This window comes from Ailuropoda melanoleuca, chromosome 4 (assembly GCF_002007445.2).
Source record: "Ailuropoda melanoleuca isolate Jingjing chromosome 4, ASM200744v2, whole genome shotgun sequence".
Lineage (NCBI taxonomy): Eukaryota > Metazoa > Chordata > Mammalia > Carnivora > Ursidae > Ailuropoda > Ailuropoda melanoleuca.
Window position 1 is genome coordinate 80,222,904 of NC_048221.1, and position 27,942 is coordinate 80,250,845.

The following is a 27,942-nucleotide window of genomic DNA, read 5'->3' on the forward strand; positions in this document are numbered from 1 at the left end:
CTGTCTTCACTTCCGGGAGGCTGTCAGGGGCGGCTGCGCGTGTTGCCATAGCGACCATTTTACGTTAACTGGTTTGTAGGTTTCGTCCAGGTAGCAGGGCGATTGCGGGGACCACTCTTTCTTCTCCCATTCTGTCTCGGCCCCCTGCGGCCCAAGGGCCTTACGCAGGCTCCGGGAGTCTGGCCTAGGATTCCGCGGCGCCCCCCGAGCGGGATGGCTGCGGAAGAAGATGAGGTGGAATGGGTGGTGGAGAGCATCGCTGGGTTCCTGCGAGGCCCGGACTGGTGCATCCCCATCTTGGACTTTGTGGAGCAGAAATGTGAAGGTAAAAGCAAGATCCCGAACCGACAATTCTTTCTCGCCTCTCTCTCACCAGAGATCGGCAGGAAAGTGGTCGCCACGAACGAACCGTCTCTCCTCTCTCAGGTCTTTACCCCTGTTGGCCAGGTTCAGAGCTGGTTTGTAGAAAATATTGCTGTCACTGCGCCAGTGTCCTCCTTCGCAGAACTGAAGACGGGGACTCCCCTTTCCCTGGGCCGAAGCACACATCCGAAAATCATTAGACTTCAGTCCTCTGTTCGGTCTCTCACCCTATCCTGCACGTTTCTTCCTTGGGCAGGTGCACTGTTTGGGTGGGCTTCAACAATTTCCCCCAGGGACTGGGGAGGAGAGGTGTTGGTTTGCCTATGTTGCTTCTGATCTAAACAGTTAATCACAAAGGGAGGGCATGCTGTTACTCCAGCAGGCCCAGAGCTGGCGACCCAGTGGCCTGTTTGCCTTTACTGAGCACTCGGACTCTCAGATATACCAAAAATGGGGGGTATCTTCTAACAAGTGAAGTATATAAAGGTGGCATAATATTCCCTATGAGGGCAAAGGACCTCCAGGCCCTGATCATTCACGCTTAGATTCTGCATTCAGTTCTCAGAGACAAATTGGAACCCACCTATGGGAAAGGAGCTAGAAATCATGTCATATGAATGAATGCCCAACTGATACCATGGTTGCTTAGCAGGCAGGACTTGTAGGGTGGGAATATCCATCAATCATTTGAATGTCTGCCTTATGTTGGAGGGTTTAGACTTGTTTTGTAAGGCTCAGTGGCATAGAGCTAGGGTCAGTGGGTACAAGCCACAGACAAATTTCTATGAAGAAAGTGCTCCATAGCAGAATGTATACCAGTTAAGTTAGCCAACCTCAGAAGCTAATGAGTTCTCCAGAGGGTAGCAGTGTTTAAATGGATTTGACAGCAACTTAATGGAGATGTTATAGAGGGGAATTCAACCATCAAATGGTTAGTTATCCTGGATGACCTTTTAAGAGGCCTTTCAACCCTAAGAGTCCATGAATCTGGTAAAGATAAACGTTAGTTTGACCATTGGATCTTTTCATTACCAAATCAAAACTATGCCCTAATCAAAATTCAGTTAGTATTTAAGTATTGATTTTATGCGTAATTTCTAAAGAAGTTCAAAATAATTTTGATTTGTGATCTTTTTAAGAATTTAAAATTCTGAGATGGATGAAGCATGTGGAATTCTGACCTCCTTTGGGAGAAAAAAAAGAATTATGTTACTTTTTGATTCATTTACCCCTCGGAGACTAAATGCTAAAATGAAAAAAAATTAAAGCATTGCTCTTGGGCGCCTGGGTGGCTCAGATGGTTAAGTATCTGCCTTCGGCTCAGGTCATGATCCCAGGGTCCTGGCATGGAGTCCCACATTGGGCTCCCTGCTCTGAGGGGAGCCTGCTTCTCCCTCTCCCTCAGTTGCTCCCCCTGCTTGTGCACTCTCGCTCTGTCAAATAAATAAATAAAATCTTAAAAAAAAAAAAAAAAAGCATTGCTCTTTTTATCCCCAAATGTCAAAAGTGGTTGCATCTCAGTAGTAATACATCTGATTGTGTAATTTTACAGGGAAGCAGTAATCCTCAGCGTTCTACATATGTAATGTACTAATTTGGTTTTAGAATGAACTGGAAACAGTTTAAGTTGCTGCTATATTGTGTGTTTGCCCCGTGTTATACAGAGAAGATGCCAGTAGAAGTGGAAGTAACAGCCCAGTGTCACTTGAAATAAGTGTTAGGGGCGCCTGGGTGGCACAGCGGTTAAGCGTCTGCCTTCGGCTCAGGGCGTGATCCCGGCGTTATGGGATTGCCCCACATCAGGCTCTTCCGCTATAAGCCTGCTTCTTCCTCTCCCACTCCCCCCTGCTTGTGTTCCCTCTCTCACTGGCTGTCTCTATCTCTGTCGAATAAATAAATAAAATCTTAAAAAAAATATGAAAAAAAAAAGAAATAAGTGTTAATACTTCAGTGACTTTAGGTTGTCAGTGTGCTATTCTTTAAAGATTAGTTTTGTACAACCTGTGATATCAGCATTTATTTCAATTAACACTTATTGAGTGTCTGTGGGCCAGAAGCTGGGGATAGAAAGATGAATGAAACAAAATCCTTGTGGTTGAGAAGTTTATGATTTAGTGGGGAAGACAGGCAGGTAAATGGAATTTAAATCTAAAGTGGCAGGTCTTATAATAAAGGAAGGCAATGTGTGCTATCTTAAGAGTTCAGAGGAAGGGATCTAACCAGCCCAGGAGTTGGGAGTGGATGGCAGTTCTTGGAGAATGCCATTTGTGATGTCTTGAAGAATAGTTGGGAGAAGAGGACTGGGTAAAGGCAAAAAACCCTAGGAACGCTTGAGCAAATGTACGGGAGTTTGAAGCACTGTGTGTGTTATGTTCGGTGGTATTCCGAGTAGTGGTGTATGTTAAGAGTGCAAAGTTTGAGTTTTGGAGTGATGGGAGATGAGACTTGGTGGTTTTGTCTGGCCTTCTAAGGATTTTGCATTTATTATTTAGGCAAAGAACAGTCATTGAAGAGCTTTAAATAGAAAATTAAAGAAGTTATTTTGCATTTTAGATCATTTAGGGGGAATTAAAAAAAATTTATTGTTAACAATTCATGAATTTGGCCTGTTTCCTTAATTAGATTGTAGCTTCTTGATGGGATATAGATCTTTCTAATCCACATTGTTTCACACATATGATCATTGAGTAAACTTTTGTTTTGGTTTTATTTATTTTAATTTCATTACTGATTTATATGGAACAAAAATGGCCTAGTCACTTTCAGTAAAATTTGCATCAGCAAATTTTGAGTATGAAAACATAATCTGGAGCCTGTTGTAAAAGGAATTAATGTTTAAAAACTATTAATAATATTCCATTAAAAGTTTATAAAGAAATTGTTGCCTTTTATTATTGAAAGTAACAAATTAGTGTTTGTCTTACATCTGAAATAGATCTTAAATAGGAAAAAACTTGTTCACAATTAACACTGTTTTATGTTATATATATAAAATACTATTGCAAATATACATATATGTATATATCATATAGATATATATACACAGAGTTTTTTTTAATTCAAAGAATTCAAAGCTGAAGAGCTATAAGAATGAGAATTCTCTTGTAAGATGTAAGGAGTGCACTTTTATATTACATTAATGAAATGATTTGTTTTTGTACAGTATACAATAATATTTTTCTTTTAAATTTAGTTTTTGATGATGAAGAAGAAAGCAAATTGACCTACACAGAGATTCATCAGGAATACAAAGAACTAGTGAGTATTTTTTTCCACTGATTTTTGAAGGTAATTAAAATAATATTAAAAATTAATACTGTTTCTAAATTAAAAACATGGACTTTTTCCATTTTAAAATTCTTTAATTCAGAAAATCCATTCTTGGCCCGACTGGCTCTCTTGTAGAGCATGTGACTCTTAATCTTGGGGTTGTGAGTTCAAGCCCCATATTGGTAGTAGAGCCTCCTTAAAAAAAAAAAAAAAAAGAATGAAAAAAATCCAATCTACCCAAATAGTACTACCAGTTCTATCAGGCCCTAAGGCTTCTCTGAGCATTTCATCCTTTTGACTTCTTATTTCTTCTACTCTAGAATCTAAGAAATGAATTTAGGACAACTATTTTAAGGGATCTTGCATCTAATCTTTAAATTTTATTATTAATCTTCTGCTGATGCATCTAGAGAAGTGTTAATGATCAATTTGCCATGGTTGTCTTGTGATTTTTAAAAATGCCTCTGAGTAGCAGAAGAGTTGTACCACATTGACTGTCATAACCCTGACCTCAATTATTTCAAGTAGAGGAAATAAAATTTCATTTGATTCTCTGCAAAAATTTTAACTTTTCGTTGTTTGTGTTTTTTTTGAAAGATATTGTCATTGCCATATAATATAATTTTATGTAGATTAATAAATATTTGATTATTCTTTTCTAAACTCAACATTTGGAATTTTTCTATGTAAACTATAAAAGTTAAACTTTCTCTGTCTAGGTTGAAAAGCTGTTGGAAAGTTACCTCAAAGAAATTGGAATTAATGAAGATCAATTTCAAGAAGCATGCACTTCTCCTCTTGCAAAGACCCATACATCACAGGTTCTGCTTTTGTGTCATTCTGCTAACATACAGTTTTAATAAAAATGTCCAGCATTTTACTTAAATTTGCTATATTTGATTGTTGAAGTGTACTATTTTAGACATTGTATGAGTGAAAAGCTAATTCATCACATGTGGGTTTTTTTTTTATAATTACCTCAAGGAATGATAATGTATGGGGCGCCTGGGTGGGTCAGTTGTTTAAGTGTTCCACTCTTGATTTGAGCTCTGGTCATGATCTCAGGGTCATGGATCAAGCAGTGTGTGGGGCTCCCTACTGGGCCTGGAGCCTGCTTGGGATTCTCTCTCCTGCTCCCTCTGTCCCTCCCTCTCCTCCCTCTCGCCCTCTCAAAAAAAAAAAAAAAAAAGATAATTTGAGGCATTAATGAACTAACGCAGTTAAAAGGAACTGTCTGAATGCAGAACTATAACAGATCACAGTTTTTATTTATATATACTGTTCTATTGTTTTGTTTATATACTACTGTTTTATTTATATAGATCTCTGACAGTTTTTCAGTTGCCCCTTTTTTAATCTTAGCAGTTCTATAGTATACAGTTCCTCGGGCTTCCTTCTCTTGGAACCATTTTTATTTTTTAAATTTTTAAAATTTTTTAACAATCCATTTATTTATTTATTTTGAGAGAGACAGAGGGAGAGAGAGAATGCAGGGGCAGGGGCAAAGGGAGGGGGAGAGAGAATCCCAAGCAGAAGCTGTGCTGAGCATGGAGCCAGACATGGGGCTCCATCTCACAATCCTGAGATCATGACCTGAGCCAAAACCAAGAGTCCGACACTTAACTGACTGAGCCACCCAGGTACCCCTGGAACTACTTTTATTGTCTCATTAGTTTTGCAGTGCTGGTTTGAATTAAATATCATGTGCATTTATAACTAATATTTACTGAGGGCTCATCTTAGCTGCTGTTTTAGGCGCTTGACATGTATTACCTCATTTAATCTTCCTGCTGCCCCTTAAGAATTTGGCACTATTTTATTTCCACTTAGAAATGAAAAACCTAATGCACAGATACATTCAGTGACTGGTGCAAAGTGCACTGCTAAGTAAGTAGTAGTGCAGGGTACGAGCCCAGGCAAGCCCGTCCTCCGAAGTTCAGGATAGGGATATGTTACTACTACCCAAGTAGCCTTCTCAACAAGTTGTTTTAGCTTTCCGTGTTCTACTAAATAAACTGTAATTCCTTGGCCAGGTGGTAGTGAGGATTATCTCTGACGTGACCCTAAATTATATTTTCAGTCTCCTCCTGCTGTAGTTTCCTGATACATTATGTACTATTGTCATTCCAGGCCCCTTGATCTTGTAAGCACCCATGCATCTGGCTTTGCTCATGCTATTCCCTAACCCTGGAGCGTTTGGCCCTCATCTCCCCAGCTCAGTATCGTTTCCTTACCAGATAAATCCCTCTTATCATGAGGGCCTAGCTAAAATGTTACTTCCTGTGGCAGCTTTCCTGAACTCTAGTACACTAGGGTAGACTGGCACTCATTCTACCTCACTGGAGATTTTTACTTTTTTGGTACTCTGTCCCGAGTTACAGTTTCTTACAAGTCTGTTTTCCTTTCTAGATAATAAATCCCTTTGAGTTGTTTTTAGTATCTTTTCATTCCCAGGGTCTAGCACATAGATGAGAACCTAGTTACTGGTAGGTAGTTCTTAATAAATGTTGATTAACTTAAATTATCTTCTTATCATGGCCTAGAAGAGGGTGCTTTGACTACTATTTAATCCAGCACTTCCTGCTATAGTTCTCTGTTATGCAAGTTTTTCTTATTTAGCGATCATCTCTAATTCTAGAGATAGAACATCCTTAATATAATATGACATTTTGAAAAAATATTTTTAAATATTATTGGTTTGCCCCAACTAATGTAAACAAACATCTGATTTTATTAGCTAATAATGCTATAAAGTGAAAGTTGTTTTACAGTTCACCAATAGCTTTGATTCTATGTGTACTATAAGTTTAAGGAATAATAACAGGCATTATTTTCTTACCCTTTTTAGGTGGGCAGGAATAATTTGAAAATTATTAACTAGTATTTAGGTTTCTTATAAAATGTTGATATTTGTTTTTATTTTCCTTGTTTTTCAGGAATGTTTTCTACTTTGGTTAATATTTGTCAACCTCTTAGTTAAGTCATTGTGAATGAGCCTGAGTTACTTTGTGAATAAAGTTGTTCATGCTAATAGCAGACATATCCACCTATTGTTTTCATTATTCGGATAACTTTAAATTGAATGAAGATGTTCAGAATTTTAAAGATGTTCAGAAATTTAAACAATTTTTTAAGATGTTCAGAAATTTAAACAATTTAATATTGTTTTCAGATCAAGAGTAACACATCTTTCTCTTTTGCTCTGAATACAAAACCTTTTGATTCATTTGGAGTTGATTGGTAATATGGTCTTGCTACGTACAAGGAGGCAAGCTTTTTGATACAGACCAACCTAGATTTGAGTCCTAGATCTTTCATTTAGTAGCTCTAAGATTGTTGAGCTGTTTTCCTTTCTTATCCATTCCGATTCTCAGTTTCCACATCTGTAAAATCTGGATAGTATCTGCTTTGAAAGGTTTTTGTGAAATTTAAGAGATAATGATCATAAAGCACTTAGCACAATTCCTGACGTTTATAAGGTGGTGTATAAATGGAAACAGCTCCTAATTAATACTAGCTATTTTGGTGGTTGATTAGCAGTGTGCTAATTAGGCCAGGGTCATTGGTTCAATCCCCATGTGTACTAGTTAGCTGTGTTCTCTTCTGGAGCAAACACTTAGCATTGGATACTGAAGAGCAACATGACTGAATCAGCACAAGGCCATCTCCATTACCAGAAAAACAGCTTAACGCTATTTTATTTACTGCTTTGCAGCAAGAATCTAGTCTTTATACAGAAAGATCAGAATGCTGATTCCATTATGCCAATATAGGGTACCTAAGAATTAACTCAAGGAACCAGTTGCTTGTCCTAGGTTATTGAGGAGGTAATTTTTATTTTGTTTTGGTTTACTTGGTTTGGTTTTGATTGTTTAAATCAGCTCCCATTGAATTATGCTGCTAAAGCCCACTTAACAAACTTCTTTTCACCTGGTTTGGTAGTTGTTACACCTAGGCCACTGCTCCTGCCATACTCCGTTCTACTCCTGCTGACTTCAGTGAGCAGAGTGCATCAGATGAAGAACTCTAGTTTAAGACAACAACAAAAAACCTGTAAGAGCATGTTTTTCTGCTCAATCTGTGATTTCTTAAAACAGTCTCATGAATTAACTGTTCAGAAAATATGATACTATAATAACTACTGAGATACTTATTATTTCAGCCATCTTCAGTTGAATTTTGTAATTTTGTGGTGTTTTCCAACTAAAGTAGGCAAAAGTGACTTCCTTCATAGTGACTTCCTTGTGATTTTTTGTTGAGGATAAAGTTCATCATTGATTTCTATGTACTGTATTGCAAAAGATTTCTATATGGCAAGAGACAAACGGCATTTTTTGCTTTTGTTTCTTACTTGATTTGCTTTGACTTTTATAACATAAAAATTAACACTTTCAGAAACATTTGTGTTATGATAGTGATTTGGTAAAATTATGCTGTTTTTCCAATAACTTGTATCATTGAAATGTTACATATGTGGTGTAACTTTCATTTTCTAAAAATACAAGATAATTAACAATATTTCCTGTGAGTACTAGTAAGATTTTAAAAAATTAATAAGCTTTATTTTTTATTTTTTTAAAAGATTTTATTTATTTATTAGAAAGAGAGCGCAAGAGCACATGTGCACACGGGAGCGAGAGAGCAGGGGGAGGGGGCAGAGGAATCTCATGCAGGCTCCAAGCTGAGCCGGAGCCTGACATAGGGCTCCACACGGAGCTTGATTTCATAACCCTGAGGTCATGACCTGAACCGAAATTGAGAGTCGGAGGCTTAACCAACTCAGCCCCACAGGCACCCTAATAGGCTTTATTTTTTGGAGCAGTTTTAGGTTTACAGAAAATTGAGCAGACAGTACAGTGTCCTTTATTATTAACATCTTTCATAAGTGTGGTAGATTTGTTAAAATTGATGAGTCAGCATTGAAACATTATTATTATTATTATTAACTTCAGGTTTACTCTGTGTGTTCTACAGTTCTGTGGATTTTGCCAAATACACAATGTCATATATCCACCATTACAAAATAGTTTTTTAACAATAAAATAGTATCTTACAAAATAGTTTTACTGTCTTAAAAATCCCCCTGTCTCCCACATGTTTATCCTTTCTATCCTTGCTCCTGGCAACCACTGTGTTTTACTGGCTCTCTAGTTTTGCCTTTTTCAGAATGTCATATAATTGGATTCATATACCATGCACCTTTTCAGACTGGCTTCTTTGCTAAGCAATATGAATTTAAGGTTCTTTCATGTTTTTTTGTTGTTTGATAGTTCATTTCTTTTTATTGGTGAGTAACATTCCATTCTATGGATATACCACAGTTTACTAATTTACCTTTTGAAGGACATTTTTGTGTCTTCCAGTCTTTGGTAATTATGAAAAGGCTGCTACAAGCATTCATATTTAGGCTTTTGTGTGGACGTAAAGTTTTCAACTCATTTGGGCAAATAAATACCTTGGAGCAAGATGGCTGGATCATACAGTAAGATTAAGTTTTGCTTTGTAAGAAATTGCCAAAGTCTCTTCTAAAGTAGCCGTACCATTTAAAATCTTCACCAGCAATGAACAGGAGTTCCTGTTCCACTTCTTCAGCAGCACTTGGTATAGTCAGTTTTTTGGATTTTAGCCATTCTAATTAGGTGTGTAGTGGTTTACTTTTGCCCATTTAAAATTGGGGTGTTTTCTAGTAGTTGAGTTGTAAGAGTTCTTTATATACAATTTTTGATACAAATCTCCTTTATCAGATATGTGTTTTGCAAATATTCACAACATTTTCTTCTGTGGCTTGTCTTTTCCTTCTCTAACAGTGTCTTTCACAAAGCAGAAGTTTTTTTTTTTTTAATTTAATTTTAATGAAGTCCGTGATTTATCAGTTTTCTTTCGTGGATTATGCTTTTGGTGTTGCATCTTCAGAAGTCATCGCCAAACCCAAGCTTATCTAGATTTTCTCTATGCTATCTTCTAGAAGTTTTATGGTTTTTTTTTTTTTTTTTACATCTAAGTCTGTGTTCCATTTTGAGTTAATTTTTGTGAAAGATGTAAATCAGTATTTAGGTTCATTTTTTTTGCATGTAGATATCCAGTTCTTGTAGCACCATTTGCTGGAAAGACTATCTTTTCTCTGTTTGATTGCCTTTGTTTCTTTGTCAAAGATCAGTTGACTATGTTTGTGTTGGTCTATTTTCAAATTCTTTCTGTTCCATTAATCTGTTTGTCTACTCTTTCATCAATACAATAGTGTCTTGATTATTGTAGTTTATAGTAAGTCTTGATATCGGGTAGTGTCAGTCTTCTGACTTTGTTCTTTTTCAGTATTTTGTAGCTATTCTGGGACTTTTGACTTTTCACATAAATTTTAAAATCAGTTTGTTGATGTCTACAAAATAGTTTGCTGGATTCTGTTTGGGTTGCATAAATCCACAGATCAAATTAGGAAGAATTGACATGTTAACGATGTTGAGTCTTTTTATCTGTGAACATAGAATACCTCTCTGTTTATTTACACTACCTTTGATTTCTTTCATCAGAGTTTTTTAGTTTTCCTTATATAGATCTTCTGTGTATTTTGTTAGATGTATTCCGAAGTACCTTCTTTTATTGTGGAGCTAATGTAAATTGTATTTTGTTTCTTATTTCATTTTCCCATTACTCATTGCCAGTATATAGGAAACCTTGTATAATAACTTCGTATCCTACAACCTTGCTATAATTACTTATTAGTTCCAGGAGTTTCTTTAAACTGATTTTTTGGGATTGTCTACAGACAGTCCTGTCATCTGTGAAGAAAAACTGTTTCATTTCTTCCTTCCTAATCTTTGTATCTTTAATTTCCTTTTCTTAGTGCATTAGCGAGGACTTCCAGTATAATGTGGAATGGGAGTGGTGGGAGGGAACTCGTTTCTGGTCTTAAGGGAAAGCATCTAGTTTCTCACCATTAAGTATAATGTTAGCTGTCAGGTTTTTATAGATGTTCTTTATCAGGTTAAGGAAATTCCTCTCTATTCCTCATTTGCTGAGAGTTTTATCATGAATGGATGTTGGATTTTGTCAAATGCTTTTTCTTCATTTATTGATATGATCATATGATTTTTCTTTTTTAGCCTTTTGATGTGATTGATGAATTACATTAATTAATTTTGGGGTGTTGAACCAACCTTGCATAACTAGAATAAATCCCACTTGGTCATGGTATATAATTCTTTTTATAAATTGTTGGATTCAATCTGCTAATATTTTGTTGAGTATTTTTATGTCTGTGTTCATGAGAGATATTGTTCTTTCTTATAGTGTCTTTGTCTAGTTTTGATATTAGTGTAATGCTGGCTACATAAAATAAGTTAGGGAGTACTCTGTCTGCTTCTATTTTCACAAGAGATTGTGAAGAATTGGTATAATTCCTTTTTTTTTTTTTAGGATTCTTATCTAAGGGTTAATTTTCATATGCATGTTCAAATACATGTAAATCCTAACCTGAATCATGCAGGGAGGGTTGCTGGGACACTAGCATGGACACTAAGTAAGTTATATATAGAAGAGATAGTAGAATTCAAAGTCATACTTTTTCTTCCTTAATAATTTGAATCAGTAGAAAGGCTTTTACATCAGTTCTATAGGTTATGCTATATAACTTCTGCAAATAAATATGTGATCGTTATTCTTTTGAGAAATAAGATGAATCTATAACTTTTCTTCAAAGTTTTATCTTTTTTTTTTTTTTTGTGGAGAATTGTATAATTTCTTCATTAAATATTTGGTAGAATTTACCAGGGGACCCAGCTAGGCCTGGTGCTTTCTGTTTTGGAAGGTTATTAATTATTGATTCCTTCTCTTTAATAGATATAGATATAGATAGAATATTCCTATCTATCTATTACCTTATTCAGATAGTTTATTTCTTCTTGTGTGAGTTTGGCAGATGGTGTTTTTCAAGGAATTGGTCCATTTCGTCTAGGTTATAAAATTTGTGGATGTAGAGTTGTCAATAATATTTCTATATTATCCTTTTAATGTCTCTGGGATCTGTAGTGATGCACCCTCTTTCATTCTTGATATTAATAATTTATGTCTTTTCTCTCATTCTTTCATAGTTAACCTGGCTAGAGGTTTGTCTGTTTTATTGATATTTTTGAAGAATCAACTTTTAGTTTTATTGATTTTCTATTTTACATTTAATTGATTTCTTCTCTAATTTCTACTGTCTTTTTTTCTGTGCTTACTTTGGATTTAATTTATTCTTTTTTGTAGTTCCTGAGGTGAAAGTTAGATTATTGATGTTAGATATTTATTCTTTTTAAATATATGCTTTTAATGCTATAAATTTCCCCTGAGCACTACTTTTGCTGCACCTCACAAATTTGGATAAGTTGTATATTCACTTAGTTAGAAATATTTTAGAAATTTCTCTTTAAAAATTTTAAAAATTTCTTTTTTAAAAAAAGAAATTTCTCTTAAGACTACAGTTGACCTTTGAACAACACAGATTTGAACTCTGCGGGTCCTCTTCCATACAGATTTTTTAAAAATAAATACAGCACAGCAGTATAAATGTATTTTCTCTTCCTTATGATTTTCTTTTTTTAAAATTTTAATTCCAGTATAGTTAACATATAGTGTTATATTAGCTTCAGGTGTACAATATAGTGATTCAACAATTCTATACATTACTCAGGGCTCATCATGATAAGTGTACTCTTAATCCCCTTCACCTATTTCATCCTCCCCCACCCACCGCCCCTCTGATAACCATCAGTTTATTCTCTGTAGTTGAGTCTGTTTTTGGTTTGTCTCTTTTTTTTTCCTTTGTTCATTTGTTTTGTTTCTTAAATTCCACATATGAGCGAGATCATATGGTATTTGTCTTTCTCTGACTGGCTTATTTAGCTTAGCATTGTATTCTCTAGATCCATCTATGTTGCTGCAAATGGCAAGATTTCATTCTTTTTTATGGCTGAATAATATTCCATTATATCTATTATATACCACCTCTTCTTTATCCATTCATCTATCAGTGTATACTTGGGCTGCTTCCATAATTTGGCTCTTGTAAATAATGCTGCAATTAACATAGTGGTACATATATCTTTTCAAATTAGTGTTTTTGTGTTCTTTGAGTAAATACCTGGTAGTGGGACTACTGGGTCCTATAATATTTCTATTTTTCCATAGTACTTTCCACAGTGGCTGCACTAATCTGCACTCCCACCAACAGCACACGAGGGTTCCATTTTCTCTACATCCTTGCCAACAGTTGTTGTTTCTTGTGTTTTTAATTTTAGCCATTCTGACAAGTATGTGGCAATAGCTCATTGTGGTTCTGATTTACATTTTCCTGATGATGAGTGACATTGAGAATCTTTTCGTGGGTCTGTTGGCCACTCCATATGTCTTTGGAGAAATGTCTGTTCATGTCTTCTGCCCATTTTTAATTGGATGATTTGTTTTTTGGTGTTGTGTAAGATCTTTGTATATTTTGGATACTAACCCTTTATTGGATATGTCCTTTGCAAATATCTTCTCCCATTCAGGAGGTTGCCTTTTAGTTTCCTTATAATTTTCATAATAACGTTTTCTCTTCTGTAGCTTATTGTAAGAATGCAGTATATAATACATATAACATATGCAATATGTGATAATGGACTGTTTATGTAATTGGTAAGGCTTCTGGCCATCAGTAGGCTATTAGTAGTTAAGTTGGAGGAGTCAAGAGTTATATGCAGTTATTTGACTGCGTAGGGATCAGTGCCCCTAAACCCCTTGAACCCTTGTTCAAGGGTGAACTGTACTTCTTTTACTCATGTGTTATTTAGAAGTGTGTTGTGTAATCTCCAATTATTTTAGGTTTTTCCAGCTATCATTCTGCTATTGATTTCTAGTTTAATTCCATTGTGGTCTGAGAGGATACTTTGTATTATTCCTATTCTTTTAAATTTATTAAGTTGTGTTTTATGGCCTAGAATGTAGTCTGTTTTGGGTGAATTTTTCATGTGTGCTTGAGAAGAACGTGTATTTTTCTGTCTTGGGAGAAATGTCATTTGATCAGGTTGACTGAAGGTGCTGTTCAGTTCAACTATGTCCTTTCTGATTTTTCTGCCTGCTGGATCTGTCCATTACGGATAGAGGGTATTGAAGTCTCCAACTATAATTACGAATTCATCTGTTTCTCCTGGTAGTTCAGTCTATTAATGGAGTAGTGTAAGTACATGAAATCACTTGTACCTTTCAAAACTATGGTATGATGAACTCTAAGCAGATATAATAATAGGATAACCTTAGGCTGAGTGTGAATATATTTGAATGTCTTATAAACTCATGTAAATCAGATTCCTAAATACTCAGTGTTCATTTTTTTTTGTTAATGTGCTTTTCTCAAACATCGATACCATCACGTTTGCTTTACCTCATAGTCTTCTGTCAAAGTAGTTTGACATTTCAATTAATTTAATGGATACTTATGATTATTGTTGTTTTTAAAGTACTTGCCAGTTTTTTGAAGTAACTCTTGTATTTAGTTCCTCTAAGTGCCTTTACTGGAAGCTCTTATCCATTTCCTTGAACCAGAAGAATCCCCTTGCTGTAAAGTTGTTTAGTACACCATTTTGATATTTAACCAGCCTCAACAGGACCAGAACCCAGCCAGAAAGCTAGTATTATATTTTTTCAAGCTAAAATGCGAATTTTTCATATCGTAATACCTCTGAAATGAGAATGTATTTTGCACTGAATGACATTTTATAATTTAATTGGCAGGGTTTTTTTTTTTTTCTTTCCTAGTTGGTACAAGAAGTAAAGGCTTATTTTACTAATCTGGAGTCTTAGATGCAACAAAATACTGTATTACTATTATTATTATAGTACCAATTTGCAGATGAAGAAACTGAAGCTCGGAGGACTAAATGACATTCCCAGAGTCACACAGCTGGTGCATGGTTAAGCTGGAAATGGCTTTTGGTATCAAGGGCTCATTTTCTTCCAATGTGTCAATGGTTCTCGAGGTTTAATGTTATAAGAATTATCTGTGGAGATGCACAGGCACCCACCTTCTGGTATATGTGCTGCCGAAGTGAGCACGGCACCCATCCTCTAGAAATTTAAATTCATTATGTTTAGGGAAAAGCTTAGGAATACGCATTTCTTAGATGCATCAAGGTACACATGTTAGGATCAACTCAAACTCTGACTTGCTGTTAGAAGCTCCAGTTGATACATTGTTAATAGCTGTTAACAGCATTGCTCTTCAAATGTTTATTATTATTTTTTTAAAGATTTTATTTATTTATTCGACAGAGATAGAGACAGCCAGCGAGAGAGGGAACACAAGCAGAGGGAGAGGGAGAGGAAGAAGCAGGCTCACAGCAGAGGAGCCTGACGTGGGGCTCGATCCCACAACGCCGGGATCATGCCCCGAGCCGAAGGCAGATGCTTAACCGCTGTGCCACCCAGGTGCCCCCAAATGTTTATTATTGATGAGGATAAAGTCCTTAAGGAGTCTAGGAAGCCCCAGAACAAAGTTACAGGGGACTTAAGCCCATAAAGTTGTCTTGGCAGACATCACTAATCTATCACAGAGACTGTCCACAAGTGTTTTCAATACTGAGATTTGGGCAGCAACTTTCAGTCAAGCCTATCTGCTATGCCTTGCTGTGGGTCTTTTGAACAGTGTATGTGAATTTAGGGGAAAGAAACTTTCCATCATTTTTTTCTGCAGTTGGCTCCTCATAAATGTCAGAGAGCTGCTTTTGAGTTTTGTTTTGCTTTGCTATATACTGCGGTTGCCTAGGGTGTGAGCTGGTTGCTGGGGGGAGGGCTCCTTCCTCTTTGCTTAGAGCTCTTTGATAGAGCTTTTGTTGATGTGTCTGATGTTGTTGCTGCAGCCTGCCTGGTGGACAATAGCACACCCTTGGTTGCTTCTGCATGATTTTGTGTGTTCGGCTTTTACATTAATATCACGTAAAGCTTGAAATAAGATTTTAGTCAGGTGCCTAAAATTTGAGTGCTTGCTTCTGGGTTTTCACACATTGCAAATCTTATTCTACATATTATTAATTAGCTTGGGAATTGTTTGCTCTTTAATACAGCAATAGCTCCCAGTAGTTAAGGAAGTGTTAATTTGGGTACTCCAGGGTAGATGCCTTCATTATTTCCCTTAATTTATCACATTTTGTTTCATCCAGAAAATAATTTTGCATCATAATTTCTAACTTACCTCTTTTTTTTTTTTTTAAGATTTTATTTATTTATTTGACAGAGATAGAGACAGTCAGTGAGAGAGGGGACACAAGCAGGGAGTGGGAGAGGAAGAAGCAGGCTCCCAGCAGAGGAGCCTGACGTTGGGGCTCGATCCCGTAACGCCGGGATCATGCCCTGAGCCGAAGGCAGACGCTTAACCGCTGTGCCACCCAGGCGCCCCTCTAACTTACCTCTTACATGAAACTTCTACATACGAGACGGTTGTGTTCTCATATGACTAATATCTCATTACACTTATTTTCCAGACTCCATTTTTTTTCTTTTCCTTTTATTCAACATGGTACTTCTATTAATTAAGGGATAATTTTGTAGTTACCGATTTATTATTCACAGTAAATTTCAGGTGATAGAAATAAAACCAAATAGGTATCGTTATTTTGGCTGCAAAACAAATCTAGATACTGAAGTGGTGACCTTAAAAAGTAAGCCTAATTTGTGTGTTGTTTTTCAGAGTTACTCAGGACTGGCTCATTTGGAAAATATATCACCATTGTCAGCCTTAGCTTCTTGGAGGCCTGGGGGTTGGGGAGTCAGCCTCTTGAGAACCTTACATTAAAGGCTTTTAAAATCTTAAAAATTTTCCTTTTGAGTCATCTGACCATAAATAATAATACAGCATTCTTGAATTAATAGAAATGATTTGCCATAGAAATGATCTGTGTGGAAATAGTTTTAAAACTTGAATCTTCGTTTAACTTCCAGACTTCTTTCCGTAGGCCATTTTGCAACCTGTGTTGGCAGCAGAAGACTTTACTATCTTTAAAGCAATGATGGTCCAGAAAAACATTGAAATGCAGCTGCAAGCCATTCGAATAATTCAAGAGAGAAATGGTAAAATGTTGAATTTAGAAATCTAAGTGCTAAATGTGGGTTTTTTTTCAGTTTTGACTGTTCTGATTCTATTATGGTCTTAAATGTAGCTGCTTTGTATACATGTATTTCAAGTTTGCTGACTGAACTGAAGAGATTTAAGAATGTAAACTTTCCTGATCAGTTTGTGTTTGCTATCTCAAAGAAAGCAGACCAGAATTTGATTTAATGATGTTTTAGGTCTCAGGGGCTTGATTTTTCTTCCTAGCCATTTTGTTTATGAAATTCAATATTTTTGAATGGTCACAGTTTTAGTTACTGTTGAGAGAAGGTGACTAGTCTTTTCCTTCGGGCTTATCATTGTTAGGACCTTTGTAGGAGACAGTGACTCTCCAGCATTAGTGAGCTTTGGGAGTAGGTGGAGGGCTGTTGAAACACATACGGTTGTTTCCCTCTTCTGATTCAGTAGGTCTGGGGTGGGACCAAATGCTTTGCATTTTTAACAAGTTCCCAGGGATGCTGCTAGTCCTGGGACCAAACTGAGAACTGTTCTAGGGCAATGGGCAGGTATGATCACACTACCATCAGGGAAAGGAAAACGGAACTCAAAGCCCTACTAGCCCTCTTTAGTTAATCTGTTCCCTGACTGTCTTGTCTAATTTCAGTTTGCCCCTAGATTATCCTGCTTTTGTTCTCTTCTTGTGTATTTGAATTACATTTGACATCTTGACTCAACATGTCTGAGTTTCTCACCGTACTTCTTACTGTATGATCTCCTTTTCAATCCAGATTCAATCCAGATTCTTACCTCCTTTCAGATTTCTGGCCCTCGTAATGTGACCTTAATATCTATGTGTTCCTTTGCTCGATAAACTGCACTGATATTCTTGACCATGCCTATATACTCGTTAATGGTTTGGCAGCAGGACCTTTTTAAAAATTGTTTCTTGAAGACATGAGAGCTACAGTTTAGTTGTAGTGTTTGCTTTTAAGGGTCTGAAACATGCAGTAAGAGGCTTCCATTGTTGCAGGGCAAACATTGCACTGGTGAGGGGGCCCTTGTGGATTCTCCTCTCATTATGAGAGTAGAGACTATCTCTTAGAGCCCAACCACAGCCATAACCATCCTGTAAAATCCTAGGGTGCTGGAGTAGAGACTATCTCTTAGAGCCCAACCATAGCCATAACCATCCTGTAAAATCCTAGGGTGCTGTTCACAGCAGGTGAGAGAGCTGATGTCTGTGGGTAGGAGATAACATCACCCTAACCCTGAATGATGGATGACACTGTGCTGTTGCTTTGGTGTAAATAAGTTTGGAAAACAGTCTGTCTTTCTACCATGGTTTACTTTATAAAATGGTTTTCTCTGAATGTTTCTGAAATTATGCTTTATTCTGACCTATGGGTTAGAGGATGTGAATAATTATTTATGTTATAGTTAAAATTGTTTAGGGGGGAATCAGTTTTTTGTTTTTTTAAAAAAAATTTTATTTATTTATTTGACAGAGAGAGAGAGGCAGCAAGAGAGGGAACACAAGCAGGGGGAGTGGGAGAGGAAGAAGCAGGCTTCCCACTGAGCCCGATGCGGGGCTCAATCCCAGAACGCTGGGATCATGACCTGAGCCAAAGGCAGACGCTTAATGACTGAGCCACCTTGGAGTCCCAGGAATCAGTTTTGATAAAAGAGCTAGTGAACTTGATATTGGCACTCCTTATAGTTATCAATTTGGAATTTAACTGGAAACTCATTTAGACTTTAATATAAAGGGACGAAGTACATATAGCTTGTATCAGCCAGATGCCTCAGGCTGCCATTAGCAGAAAAAGCCTCAATGAAAATGTCCTAAGCAGTAGGAAACCATCTTCTCACAGAACAAGAAGTCCAGAGGAAGGAGGGAAGGAAGATAGTCCATGTTGGTTAAGTTGGTGACGCAGCGATATCATCAAGAACGCTGACACTTTGCATCTTTACACTCTGCTGTTCTAGGATCCTCTTTCCTGATTGCCCTCTAGCTGCATTGCATGAGACTCAATAGCATCTCCTGAAGAAAAGGGGTATTTCTTCCCATACATCTCTTTTTGTTAGCAAGACAAAACTTGCAGGGAAGCCCTCAGGAGCTTCCCCTTTAGGTCCTATTGGTCAAGACTGGGGTCACATGCTTTTCTGAAACCCTCTGGCCCGGGAGATGAGACAGGATTGTGAATCACTCTCCTGTGGTGGGCTAGGGCTTGGCCTCTAAGTACTTGGTGGTGTGATAATTAACAAATCTGGCTTATATTAGCAAGGGAGATGAGGCAATGACGCGGAATAGGGCTGGTGTCAAACCACAGGGTGGGACTGTTGGCTTATATTTAAATAAACTCTAATACTTAGTTTCTGCCATAGCATTTTTAATACTTGCACTTAAGAATGTTGCTTAACTTAGATCCAGGAGTTAATACCTGACAGCAATGTTGAGTATACTCAAAACTGTAGACTGTTTGAAAATTGTCTTTGTGGTAAGAAAAATTCAAAGGCTCTCTGGATTCTTGGTTGTATTTTATCAAAGAATTTTGGGGGAAATGCAAATCAGAGCATTATTTTGATGGTTTTAAAGTATTGCATACTGTTGTATCATTCTTTCCTTAGTTCTTTTAATTTTCCCCAGAACTACTACCAGAGAATACTAATTGTATATCTTTTGCTGGAAAAAGTGCAAAAATGCACTTGAGATTGGTTTTATAGATGTCAGTTTTCTGGTTGTGAGGCCATGGGGGGAAAACCGAATAAAGGGTACATGCAGAGCATCTCTCTGTATTATTTCTTACAACTGCATGTGCATCTGCAGTGGTCTCAAAATAAAAAGTTTAATTAAAAAAGGTATTTAAACATCAAGGGGATTAGAGTAATGAAGCTACCTTAATTTAGAGCAGATCCAAAATCCCATAGTCATCTGTGGATGAAGAAATGGAAGGTAAAAATTAAGAGACTTGCTGCCGATGTTGTGGGAATATACTAATTATAGATATGAATAGAACACTGATTACCAGTCTACCTGCTTCTTAGGAAAATGTAGGTAATAAAGTAAATTCAACCAATACTTAAAATTACTTGCCATGAATTATTTGCATTGGGCTGAAGTTGGTATTGCCCTGGTTTATAGATATTGGCCCAATATCTGGATAGGAGCTCTGAGGGCAGAAATTGTTTTATTCATCTTTATATTCCCCCTGAGTGCTTAGCACCGTGCTTTTTCCCATGTAGTAAGCGGGGCCCTTTTCAGCAGCATTTGCTGTAGTATGAATGAAGAGTATTAACATGCTGTTTAAATTAACAGAGTATTTTATATTTTGTCTTGTAAACTCTTTTCACACTTAAGAGATACTTCTGAGAGCATACTTTCATTATTAGGAGCTTAATGATTTCAGTGGTCTATCCTCAGTATATGATTAGGGAAGGTGATAGTTTATATTAACTAATTTTAATTGCTATATTATGGTTATTTTTAATAGGTAATACAAATAGTTACTAAGAGAATTTCTAGGTAATACTGTGGGGTTTTGGTGGGCCTGATTCTGTAAAACAAGAAAAAGTAAAAAAGACAATAATTAGATAATAGCTAAGAATATTTTTTAAGTGAAAGCTATTAATAAACTAATTTGTACTCCTTGATGAGTTAGAATGCTGAGCAATAAATGTTTTCAGTTGAGTTCATATTCTTTTGTGTGGTCTTTGATTTCGAACAGGTGTATTACCTGACTGCTTAACAGATGGTTCTGACATGGTCCGTGACCTTGAACAGGAAGAGATGAAAATCCTGAGGGAAGTTCTTAGGTATCCTTCTTTAATTGTTTTTTGAATGAATCATTAGTAATATTGTGATATGATCTGTATATGTTTTCTACCCTCAAAATATTATGAACTAGTGAAAAATAACTAAATTCTCTCCTGAAACCCATAAAAATGATTTATCATTGTATTTGTTTATAACTGTGTATAACATTTTTTAATGGACAGAAGAAATGATTTTCAAGTGTCTCATTACCATATCTGCCTAATTGGGAGGGGCTTATCTCCCCCCCATGGGAACAGGAAACAGCCAGTAGACCCAGCCTGGTGAGCAAGACACTCCATGGATTCTGGACGTTGGTATTTAGACATGGCTCATTGCAGGTGTCTAACAGCAGGAGGCTGGATGTTCATTCACACTCCACAGACCAAATAGCTGACAGGGTGGCAGGTAACCTGCAAGGGAAAAGTGGACAGTGGGAAGTGTCCATCCCAGATGACTGTCTTGCCAGTCTCTTCCTTGCCTCAGTTACATGATTCTCAGCCAAATTCCTGGCATGAAGTATGCAGGCCTCTAAAGGAGCATTTCTTTTTTCCCTTGAGACTGTTGTCTCTTGACCCCTCTGGGAGTTTGGGAAGGGAGCAGCAATTGCAATACCTAATTTTTAAATCTCCTTTGAGAATGTATAGGCTTAGGGCAGAAGGATACTTGTAGCCATTTGTGTCACCTGCGGAATGGGGCCTTGTCCTTTGGGAGCCCTTCCTTTCTCTTCAACTCTAACCACACGTAGGGCCATCTTCTAGCATCCTATAGTTCTGCCCCTAGCCATCTTGTCCTCAACCCTAAGCTGCTTTAAGAAAAGCCTGATTATTTCCATCTTGGTTCAAAGTTCCTTGCACATATTGTGAGCTTAGTTTAGCATGTTGCTTGTTGGATATTTGTTCTTTGACCAAAAAAGAAAATTTACTTTTCTACCTTGTTTTTGTATATTTCAGAAAATCAAAAGAGGAATATGACCAGGAGGAAGAAAGGAAGAGAAAAAAGCAGGTGCTTACAGAACGTATTAGTATAACAGAAGTATTTCATTGCTGTTACCCTTTGTTTTTTAAGTAAATTCACCCAGCATGGGGCTCGGACTCATGGCTCCAAGACCAAGAGTCGCCTGTTGTACTGCCTGAGCAGCCAGGGGCCCCTCATTGCTGTTATCTCTTAAGTTTATACCTTGGCTTTGCTGCTTCTGTGGAACTACACGGTTCCTCAGAGGATTATATTCTCTTGGCAATTCTAAGCATTTATATGTGACTTTATAACCATATTCACTTTATAACCCATGCAGCAACCTACCTTTTAAGTACCCATTAAACACGGAGATGAACTACAAAAAATTGTAATATCATTCATATTATGAGGGATTCCTTATAAAAATTCCCCTTAATTTTATGAATAAGGGACAATTAAGAATAATATTTTACTTTCTCCCTCTCTTTGATTCTTTTACTGTTTTGAAAGAGCAACTACAGTTACCCTTGAGGGTCCCTTGAAGACTTGAACGTTATCAGCCTGAAGCAGAATGAGTCAGTTATGATATTCCCTGGCATACTGTTTTTCCATTAAGAACTGTTTTCATAAAGTGCCTAATCTTCCCTAAGGATAAATTAAACATGTATCTGGCTGAGATGAAGGAAGCTAATAATTATTCTTTCCTCTCCTCTGCTCTAGCTGCCTCTCTTCTTATGTTTTCCCAGATCTCTCTGAAGGGAAAGGGAAACCGAGTATAAACTTTCTCTCGATCACTCAAAAGTCATTCTCCTTTTTTTCCTTCAAACACTATTATACACGCGTGTATCATGCACTGTCTTTGAAAAGCCTTATTTTACTGAAAGGTAGCCCATGAAGAGTAGAAAAAATAGAGATGTTTTAGGATTAAGAGGTGATTTATGTATCTTTAAATAAATCTCCTTTTAGTAAATGGAGGTGCAATTCATAGATGCTAATATTTTTAAATATAAGAGTATAGAATGGGGATGCCTGGGTGGCTCAGTCAGTTAAGCGTCTGCCTTCAGCTCAGGTCATGATCCCAGGGTCCTGGGACTGGTCCGCATCAGGCTCCTTGCTCAGCGGGGAGTCTGCTTCTCCCTCTGCCTGCCGCTTCCCCTGCTTGTGCTATCTCTTTGATAAATAAATAAATAAATAAATAAATAAAACCTTTTAAGAGTATAGACCAGAAATCAGTTATCATATGGCTTCACTTATTTGTGGAACATAAGGAATAGCAGGGAGGACATTAGGAGAAGGAAGGGAAAAATCAAGTGGGGAAAAACAGAAGGGAAGATGAACCCATGAGAGACTATGGATTCCAGGAAACAAACTGAGGGTTTTAGAGGGGAGGGGGTGGGGGATGGGTTAAGCCCGGTGATTAAGGAGGGCACATATTGCATGGAGCACTGGGTGTTATACGCAAACAATGAATCATGGAATGCTGCATCAAAAACTAATGATGTACTGTATGGTGACTAACATAACATGATAAAAAAAAAACCCAGAAATCAGCTCAAAACTGCTGTCAGAAGACATTAGTATTAACTCTCTGACTTATAAGCAAACTATGTTTGGCTTCTTGAATAATATTATGTTTTAGGGGTTATATGTATGGGTTTTTTAAAGACTTTTTTAAAAAAGACTTTTTATTATAGAAATTTTGAAGCACACAAGAGTAGAGCTGATAGTGTGATAATGAGGATTCCTGTGTCTATTACACAGCATCTAGGGGCTTATGACATGAGTTACCTAATAAGCTACATGTGTTTACATTTTCCTCAGTTTTTAGGAAAAATTACCAGTTTACTTAGTTTTTTCCAAGATTTAAACGATTTATTTGGTTTAAATCTACTATCCCATTTTAGAAATGGAAATAAACCCATTTATAGCTTCTGGAGGCATACCATGGTAGTGGTATATAGATTATTTTAAGTGGCAAAACACCTTATAATTCAGTGGATTTCTTTCTCTTATTAGAGTATTTTTGGTCTCTTCCTCAAGGTCACAGGAGTGGTAAGGGTGAAGCCTGGGTTTGAACCTAACTTCTTGCTAAGTCCAAAGTCCTAGACATACTAGTTAGTTACTCTTAGCACTTAGAGAATGTTTATTACCTCAAGAAAAGATATAAAATGCTGGAAACATCTTAAAAACTTTGGAAAATCTCTTGTTCATTATCTATTTAGTAGACAATGTATTTTTAAAGTAATGTCTTTGGATCCCTTAAGTAGTGAATTAGTCAATATTAATCTATATGTTTTTTTAAATTGTATTATGGATTTTTGAAGTTATCAGAGGCTGATACAGAAGAGCCTCCAGTGCATGCTAATGAAACTGCAAAAATGAAGAATTCCCAAGAGGATGGTGAACATTTTGCACACCCACCCTCAGGTAAGGTTGAAGTGTATTGAACTTTTGCTAACAAGATGGATATGTAAGAGTTACTTTCTCATACCTACTTAATCTTCAAAACCCCTGGGAGGGAGTGTTGAATGGCCATTGGTATTTGAAATTCTTTTTTAATTTAGCTATGGAGGTTGCAGGTAGGAAATACTCAGCTGACAGAGAGGGTGTAGTCCTCAGATTTCTAAGCGAAACCTGGAACCCAGAGCAGTGAGCGAAATTCCTTGAGAGGGCCACCAGCCTTTGTGCCACAGCCATGGCATCCAAGATACGTGCACGTCGCGTTTGTGTTCTCTTCCTTGACCGCAGTTACATAGTGTTTGTGAGTTAGAAGCTGAACTTGGAAAGGTTATATTAAGTTATTTTCCTAATGAATTAAAGCATAAAACTAGAAAACAAGAAGTAGCCATTTGATCCAGATGTTTAGTCAGGAAATATTGAAACTAAAATTGATGAGAATCCTTGTGGAAAATGTTTGTGGATGAATTTGTACGAAATATGGCAAATCCATTTTCAATACATTCTCATTTTCTTTATAAGAAAACAAGTAATTCTGAAACAGAAGTTGAGTCATGATCATGAATTCAATTCATTTTATCATGCATTTCTCTGGTTTTAAATAAATGTTCTTTTCTCATTTAAAAAGAAAGCCATACAACTGTGAGGTGGATGTTATGATCTTTATTTTTCTGTTGTCTTATTATTTTTGTTTGAGAAGAAATTCGAGGAAATTGAGTGACTTGTCCAAAATCACTGAGCTTTTAAGTAGTAAAACTGTAACTTACTTTGGTCTTCTGCCTCTAAATCTTGTGTTCTTTTACACTTTAGAAGAATTTTTATACTTGAGATGAGATGGGTTTGATATTTACCCATTGATTTTAAGGAACTGTACTCTTAGTTGATAAAACAATGGGGCATATGAAACAGAAGCAGTTTTATGGAATTACCTTGCTTCTTTCTTCCTAGCAAATTTAGCCATTTTTCTTTTTTCATAATCAGATTCTAGGTAGAATAATTTCAGGTGTTTATGAAAGCACCTGCTTTAGATTTGTCTGAGCTCTTTTTAAATTTGCTGGCCCAAATTTAACTTTGTTTTGTACAGACCTAAGTACACGCTGTTTCAGTCTTATGTCTGACATAATTTGAATACATTTGTTTTGTCTAGTTCCTTATCTGACTACTAAGTGAAGATCTAGAAACCTTAATCTCAAACCACATAGAACTCAGGTATGCACATAGGTGGCACAGAACAGATGGCAAATAATTTCTAAAGTAATGACTTTAGTTTTCAAAAACGATTCTATTTTTTAAAAATGGATATATCTGATATTCCAGGAAATCATTTCATACAGTGATGGAAGTCCATTTTGAAGATCTAATTTGGGAAGAATCAAAAAGGAGTCTGACTTCCTTTTTAATTCCTTTTTTTTTGTGTTTCCTTGGTTCCTGCTAGAAATGGATGGCATCTGTTCTCAGATTGATGCAAAGAGTTGCCAGAGATAAGATGATCTTTCTTTAAGCTCCCTGGTTTTCCTAGAAATCAGAGAGGATAAGTGTTTTGGTTTCAAGTACTTTCCTCTCTAGGTGTGAGTTAGGATATACAAGATGTTCATAACTAACACACTCCAGGCAAGAACTATCCTGAACAAGTACGTGAATTGAATATAAATACTTATGTGCCTGGGATCCCCCTCCTCAGAAGTGAATGGAATTGTCCCTTCTTCAGGTGTGTGCTTCCATATGTGGGGGCTAAGCCTTCCTCTCTGTCAAGTCAACATCAGTAAGAATGGCATGTTTAACTCTTGTTTGCAGCCACCAACTTGCTTGAGTGTGTCTTTATTTCTAAGCTCTTTAGCTCCCTATCTCGGCTGGTTGGAGCTTAGCTACAGCCTCATCTCTTCTATGGAGACTTTCCTTACTGTCCAAGAGCCTTAAGAGCGTTTCTTGTTCCAGCCTCCCTCGCACTGCCCTCAGTGCACTCACTCCATGCTAAAGCCGTGGTCCTTTGGCAAGTTTTTTGCTCCTGCAGAGTTGTATTTCCAGTTTTACTGTGCTATCAAGATTTTTAAACATTTTGAGACATGTATATCATGTTCGCACATCCTTTTAGTTCTTGCTATCTTTTTTATGAGTCTTGTCGTACTCCGCTTTCATAGTTCATGTACTTACCCTGAAAATGTTTTATCTTCCAAAAAAAAAAATCGCCCTGTCCTATAATAAAAGATGGCTCAGAAAAGCAATTAGCATGTTAATCTTGTCTCTTAGCACAGTCACCAAATAACTGGAAAATATTGAGTGCTCTGTTAAATCTAAGTTCTACTTAACTTTAAATTCTTTACATTTTCTTAGTGTTAGTAGGTTTATTAAAGTTATCTTCAGTATGTATTACAAAGATTATTGATATTATTGGCACTTACTTGTCCAGTACAAAAAATTGTAGCTTTTAACTTCATTGTTTTGAAAATACAGGATCATTTACATAAGTTTTTTCTGTAAGCAAAAGTTCTGCAACCAATTACACTACCAGTAAGGGATTTTAGTGTCCTGTTTGTTTAGCTTATGAGGCAACCTTGTACTACAGTGTAGTGTAGTTTAGTCTTTACACAAGAATTATACTTCTTGTAGCTGTAGTGCCAAACAGCAGGAGCTTGGTTTTTGTTGAAATGTCATTATTCATGAGTAACAGTTCAAGCTTCTTGAGGACAGAAACCATGTTTATTGTTCCCACCCAGTGTTTGAAACAATATAGGCATTGAATCAGTGTGTGTTGACAGAAAGTGAGGAAAAAAAAAACAGTGAGAAAAAAAACACTAGGCATTTTGGTGAACCAACCTAATACTTAGTATTTCTTATAATATTCTAATTGGTCTTTATTTAATTACTGCCAGAAGTTAAAGTGCATTTTGCTAATCAGTCAGTACAACCTTTGGCAAGAAAGCTGGAAATGCTGCCTGAAACTTCCTCCTTCCCACAAAAAGGCCTGAAGATCCCTGGCTTAGAACATGCAAGCATTGAAGGACCAATAGCAGTAAGTAAAAAACATTACTTTTTAAGAACTATGAACAAAATGACAAAGTACTAGGAACAAACAATGTGAACAGCCATACGCTTGGCTTTTGTTATCTTGAACTCAGATTTTGAGTTTAATAAGCCAGTGGTTATCTGTGCCGCTTATTATGTGGACTTGAATTTAAATAATTCCTTCTCTTTTTTGACCCAGAATTTATCAACACTTGGAACAGAAGAGCTCCGACAACGAGAGCGCTACCTCAAGCAGAAGAGAGATAAGTTGATGTCCATGAGAAAGGATATGAAGACTAAGCAGATACAAAATTCCGAGCAGAAAGGAAAATCTGCTGGGCAGGCCGAGGTATGGCTAGCTTTAATGTGTCAAACTTTGCAAATCTAGAGGTTTGGAATTGTCAAAATCAGAATGTGTGCAAGACAGCCTTGGTAATGAACGTTGCTTGTAGATGCAGTCATATTAACCTCCCTGCTACTGTAGCACCTGTTTTTTCTAGGCAGTGAAGTGGTTGTGATGTGAAGATTTTGTGAGGCTGAAATGATAGCGGTTTCATTATACATTTTTTTGTTTACTTGTCCTGCCTGCTCTGAGTGCTCAAGGGTCAGCAGTCTATTTGACCTAAGCCTTTTGAAATATTTTATCCACAAAGCAGCCACAGTACCCTCGCACCACCTCCAAGAGGCCTTCTTCCCTAAGAGATTTTTGCATAAGAAGAGATTTAGGGAACCCAGTCACCATGTAGCTTTTTAATTTTTTATTTACTGAAAATGCTCTTTGAGGCAGTATGTTGGGAATTTTGGACAAATGAACCCATCTTACACCTTAGCCAATTTTTTTTGTTTTGTTTTGAAGGAAATGACAGAGAAACCAGAAATGACAGCAGAGGAGAAGCAAACATTACTAAAGAGGAGATTGCTTGCAGAGAAACTTAAAGAAGAAGTTATTAATAAGTAACTTTAAAAACAATTTAGCAAAACAGAAGTTCAAATTTTCTTAAAAATAAATTATTTAATCCTTAAA

At 36.7% G+C, this 27,942-nt stretch overlaps 1 protein-coding gene across 1 annotated transcript; it reads left to right on the top strand.

The window, feature by feature from the left end:
- Nucleotides 1–4: 4 nt before the first annotated feature.
- Nucleotides 5–27,942, top strand: CFAP36 (cilia and flagella associated protein 36). Its single transcript, XM_002914036.4, has 10 exons — nucleotides 5–325; nucleotides 3,557–3,621; nucleotides 4,353–4,454; nucleotides 16,596–16,710; nucleotides 20,416–20,503; nucleotides 21,455–21,506; nucleotides 23,783–23,885; nucleotides 26,786–26,925; nucleotides 27,118–27,267; nucleotides 27,775–27,942. The coding sequence occupies exons 1-10, from the start codon at nucleotides 214–216 to the stop codon at nucleotides 27,874–27,876; spliced, it is 1,029 nt and encodes a 342-aa protein (XP_002914082.1). The 5' UTR covers nucleotides 5–213; the 3' UTR covers nucleotides 27,877–27,942.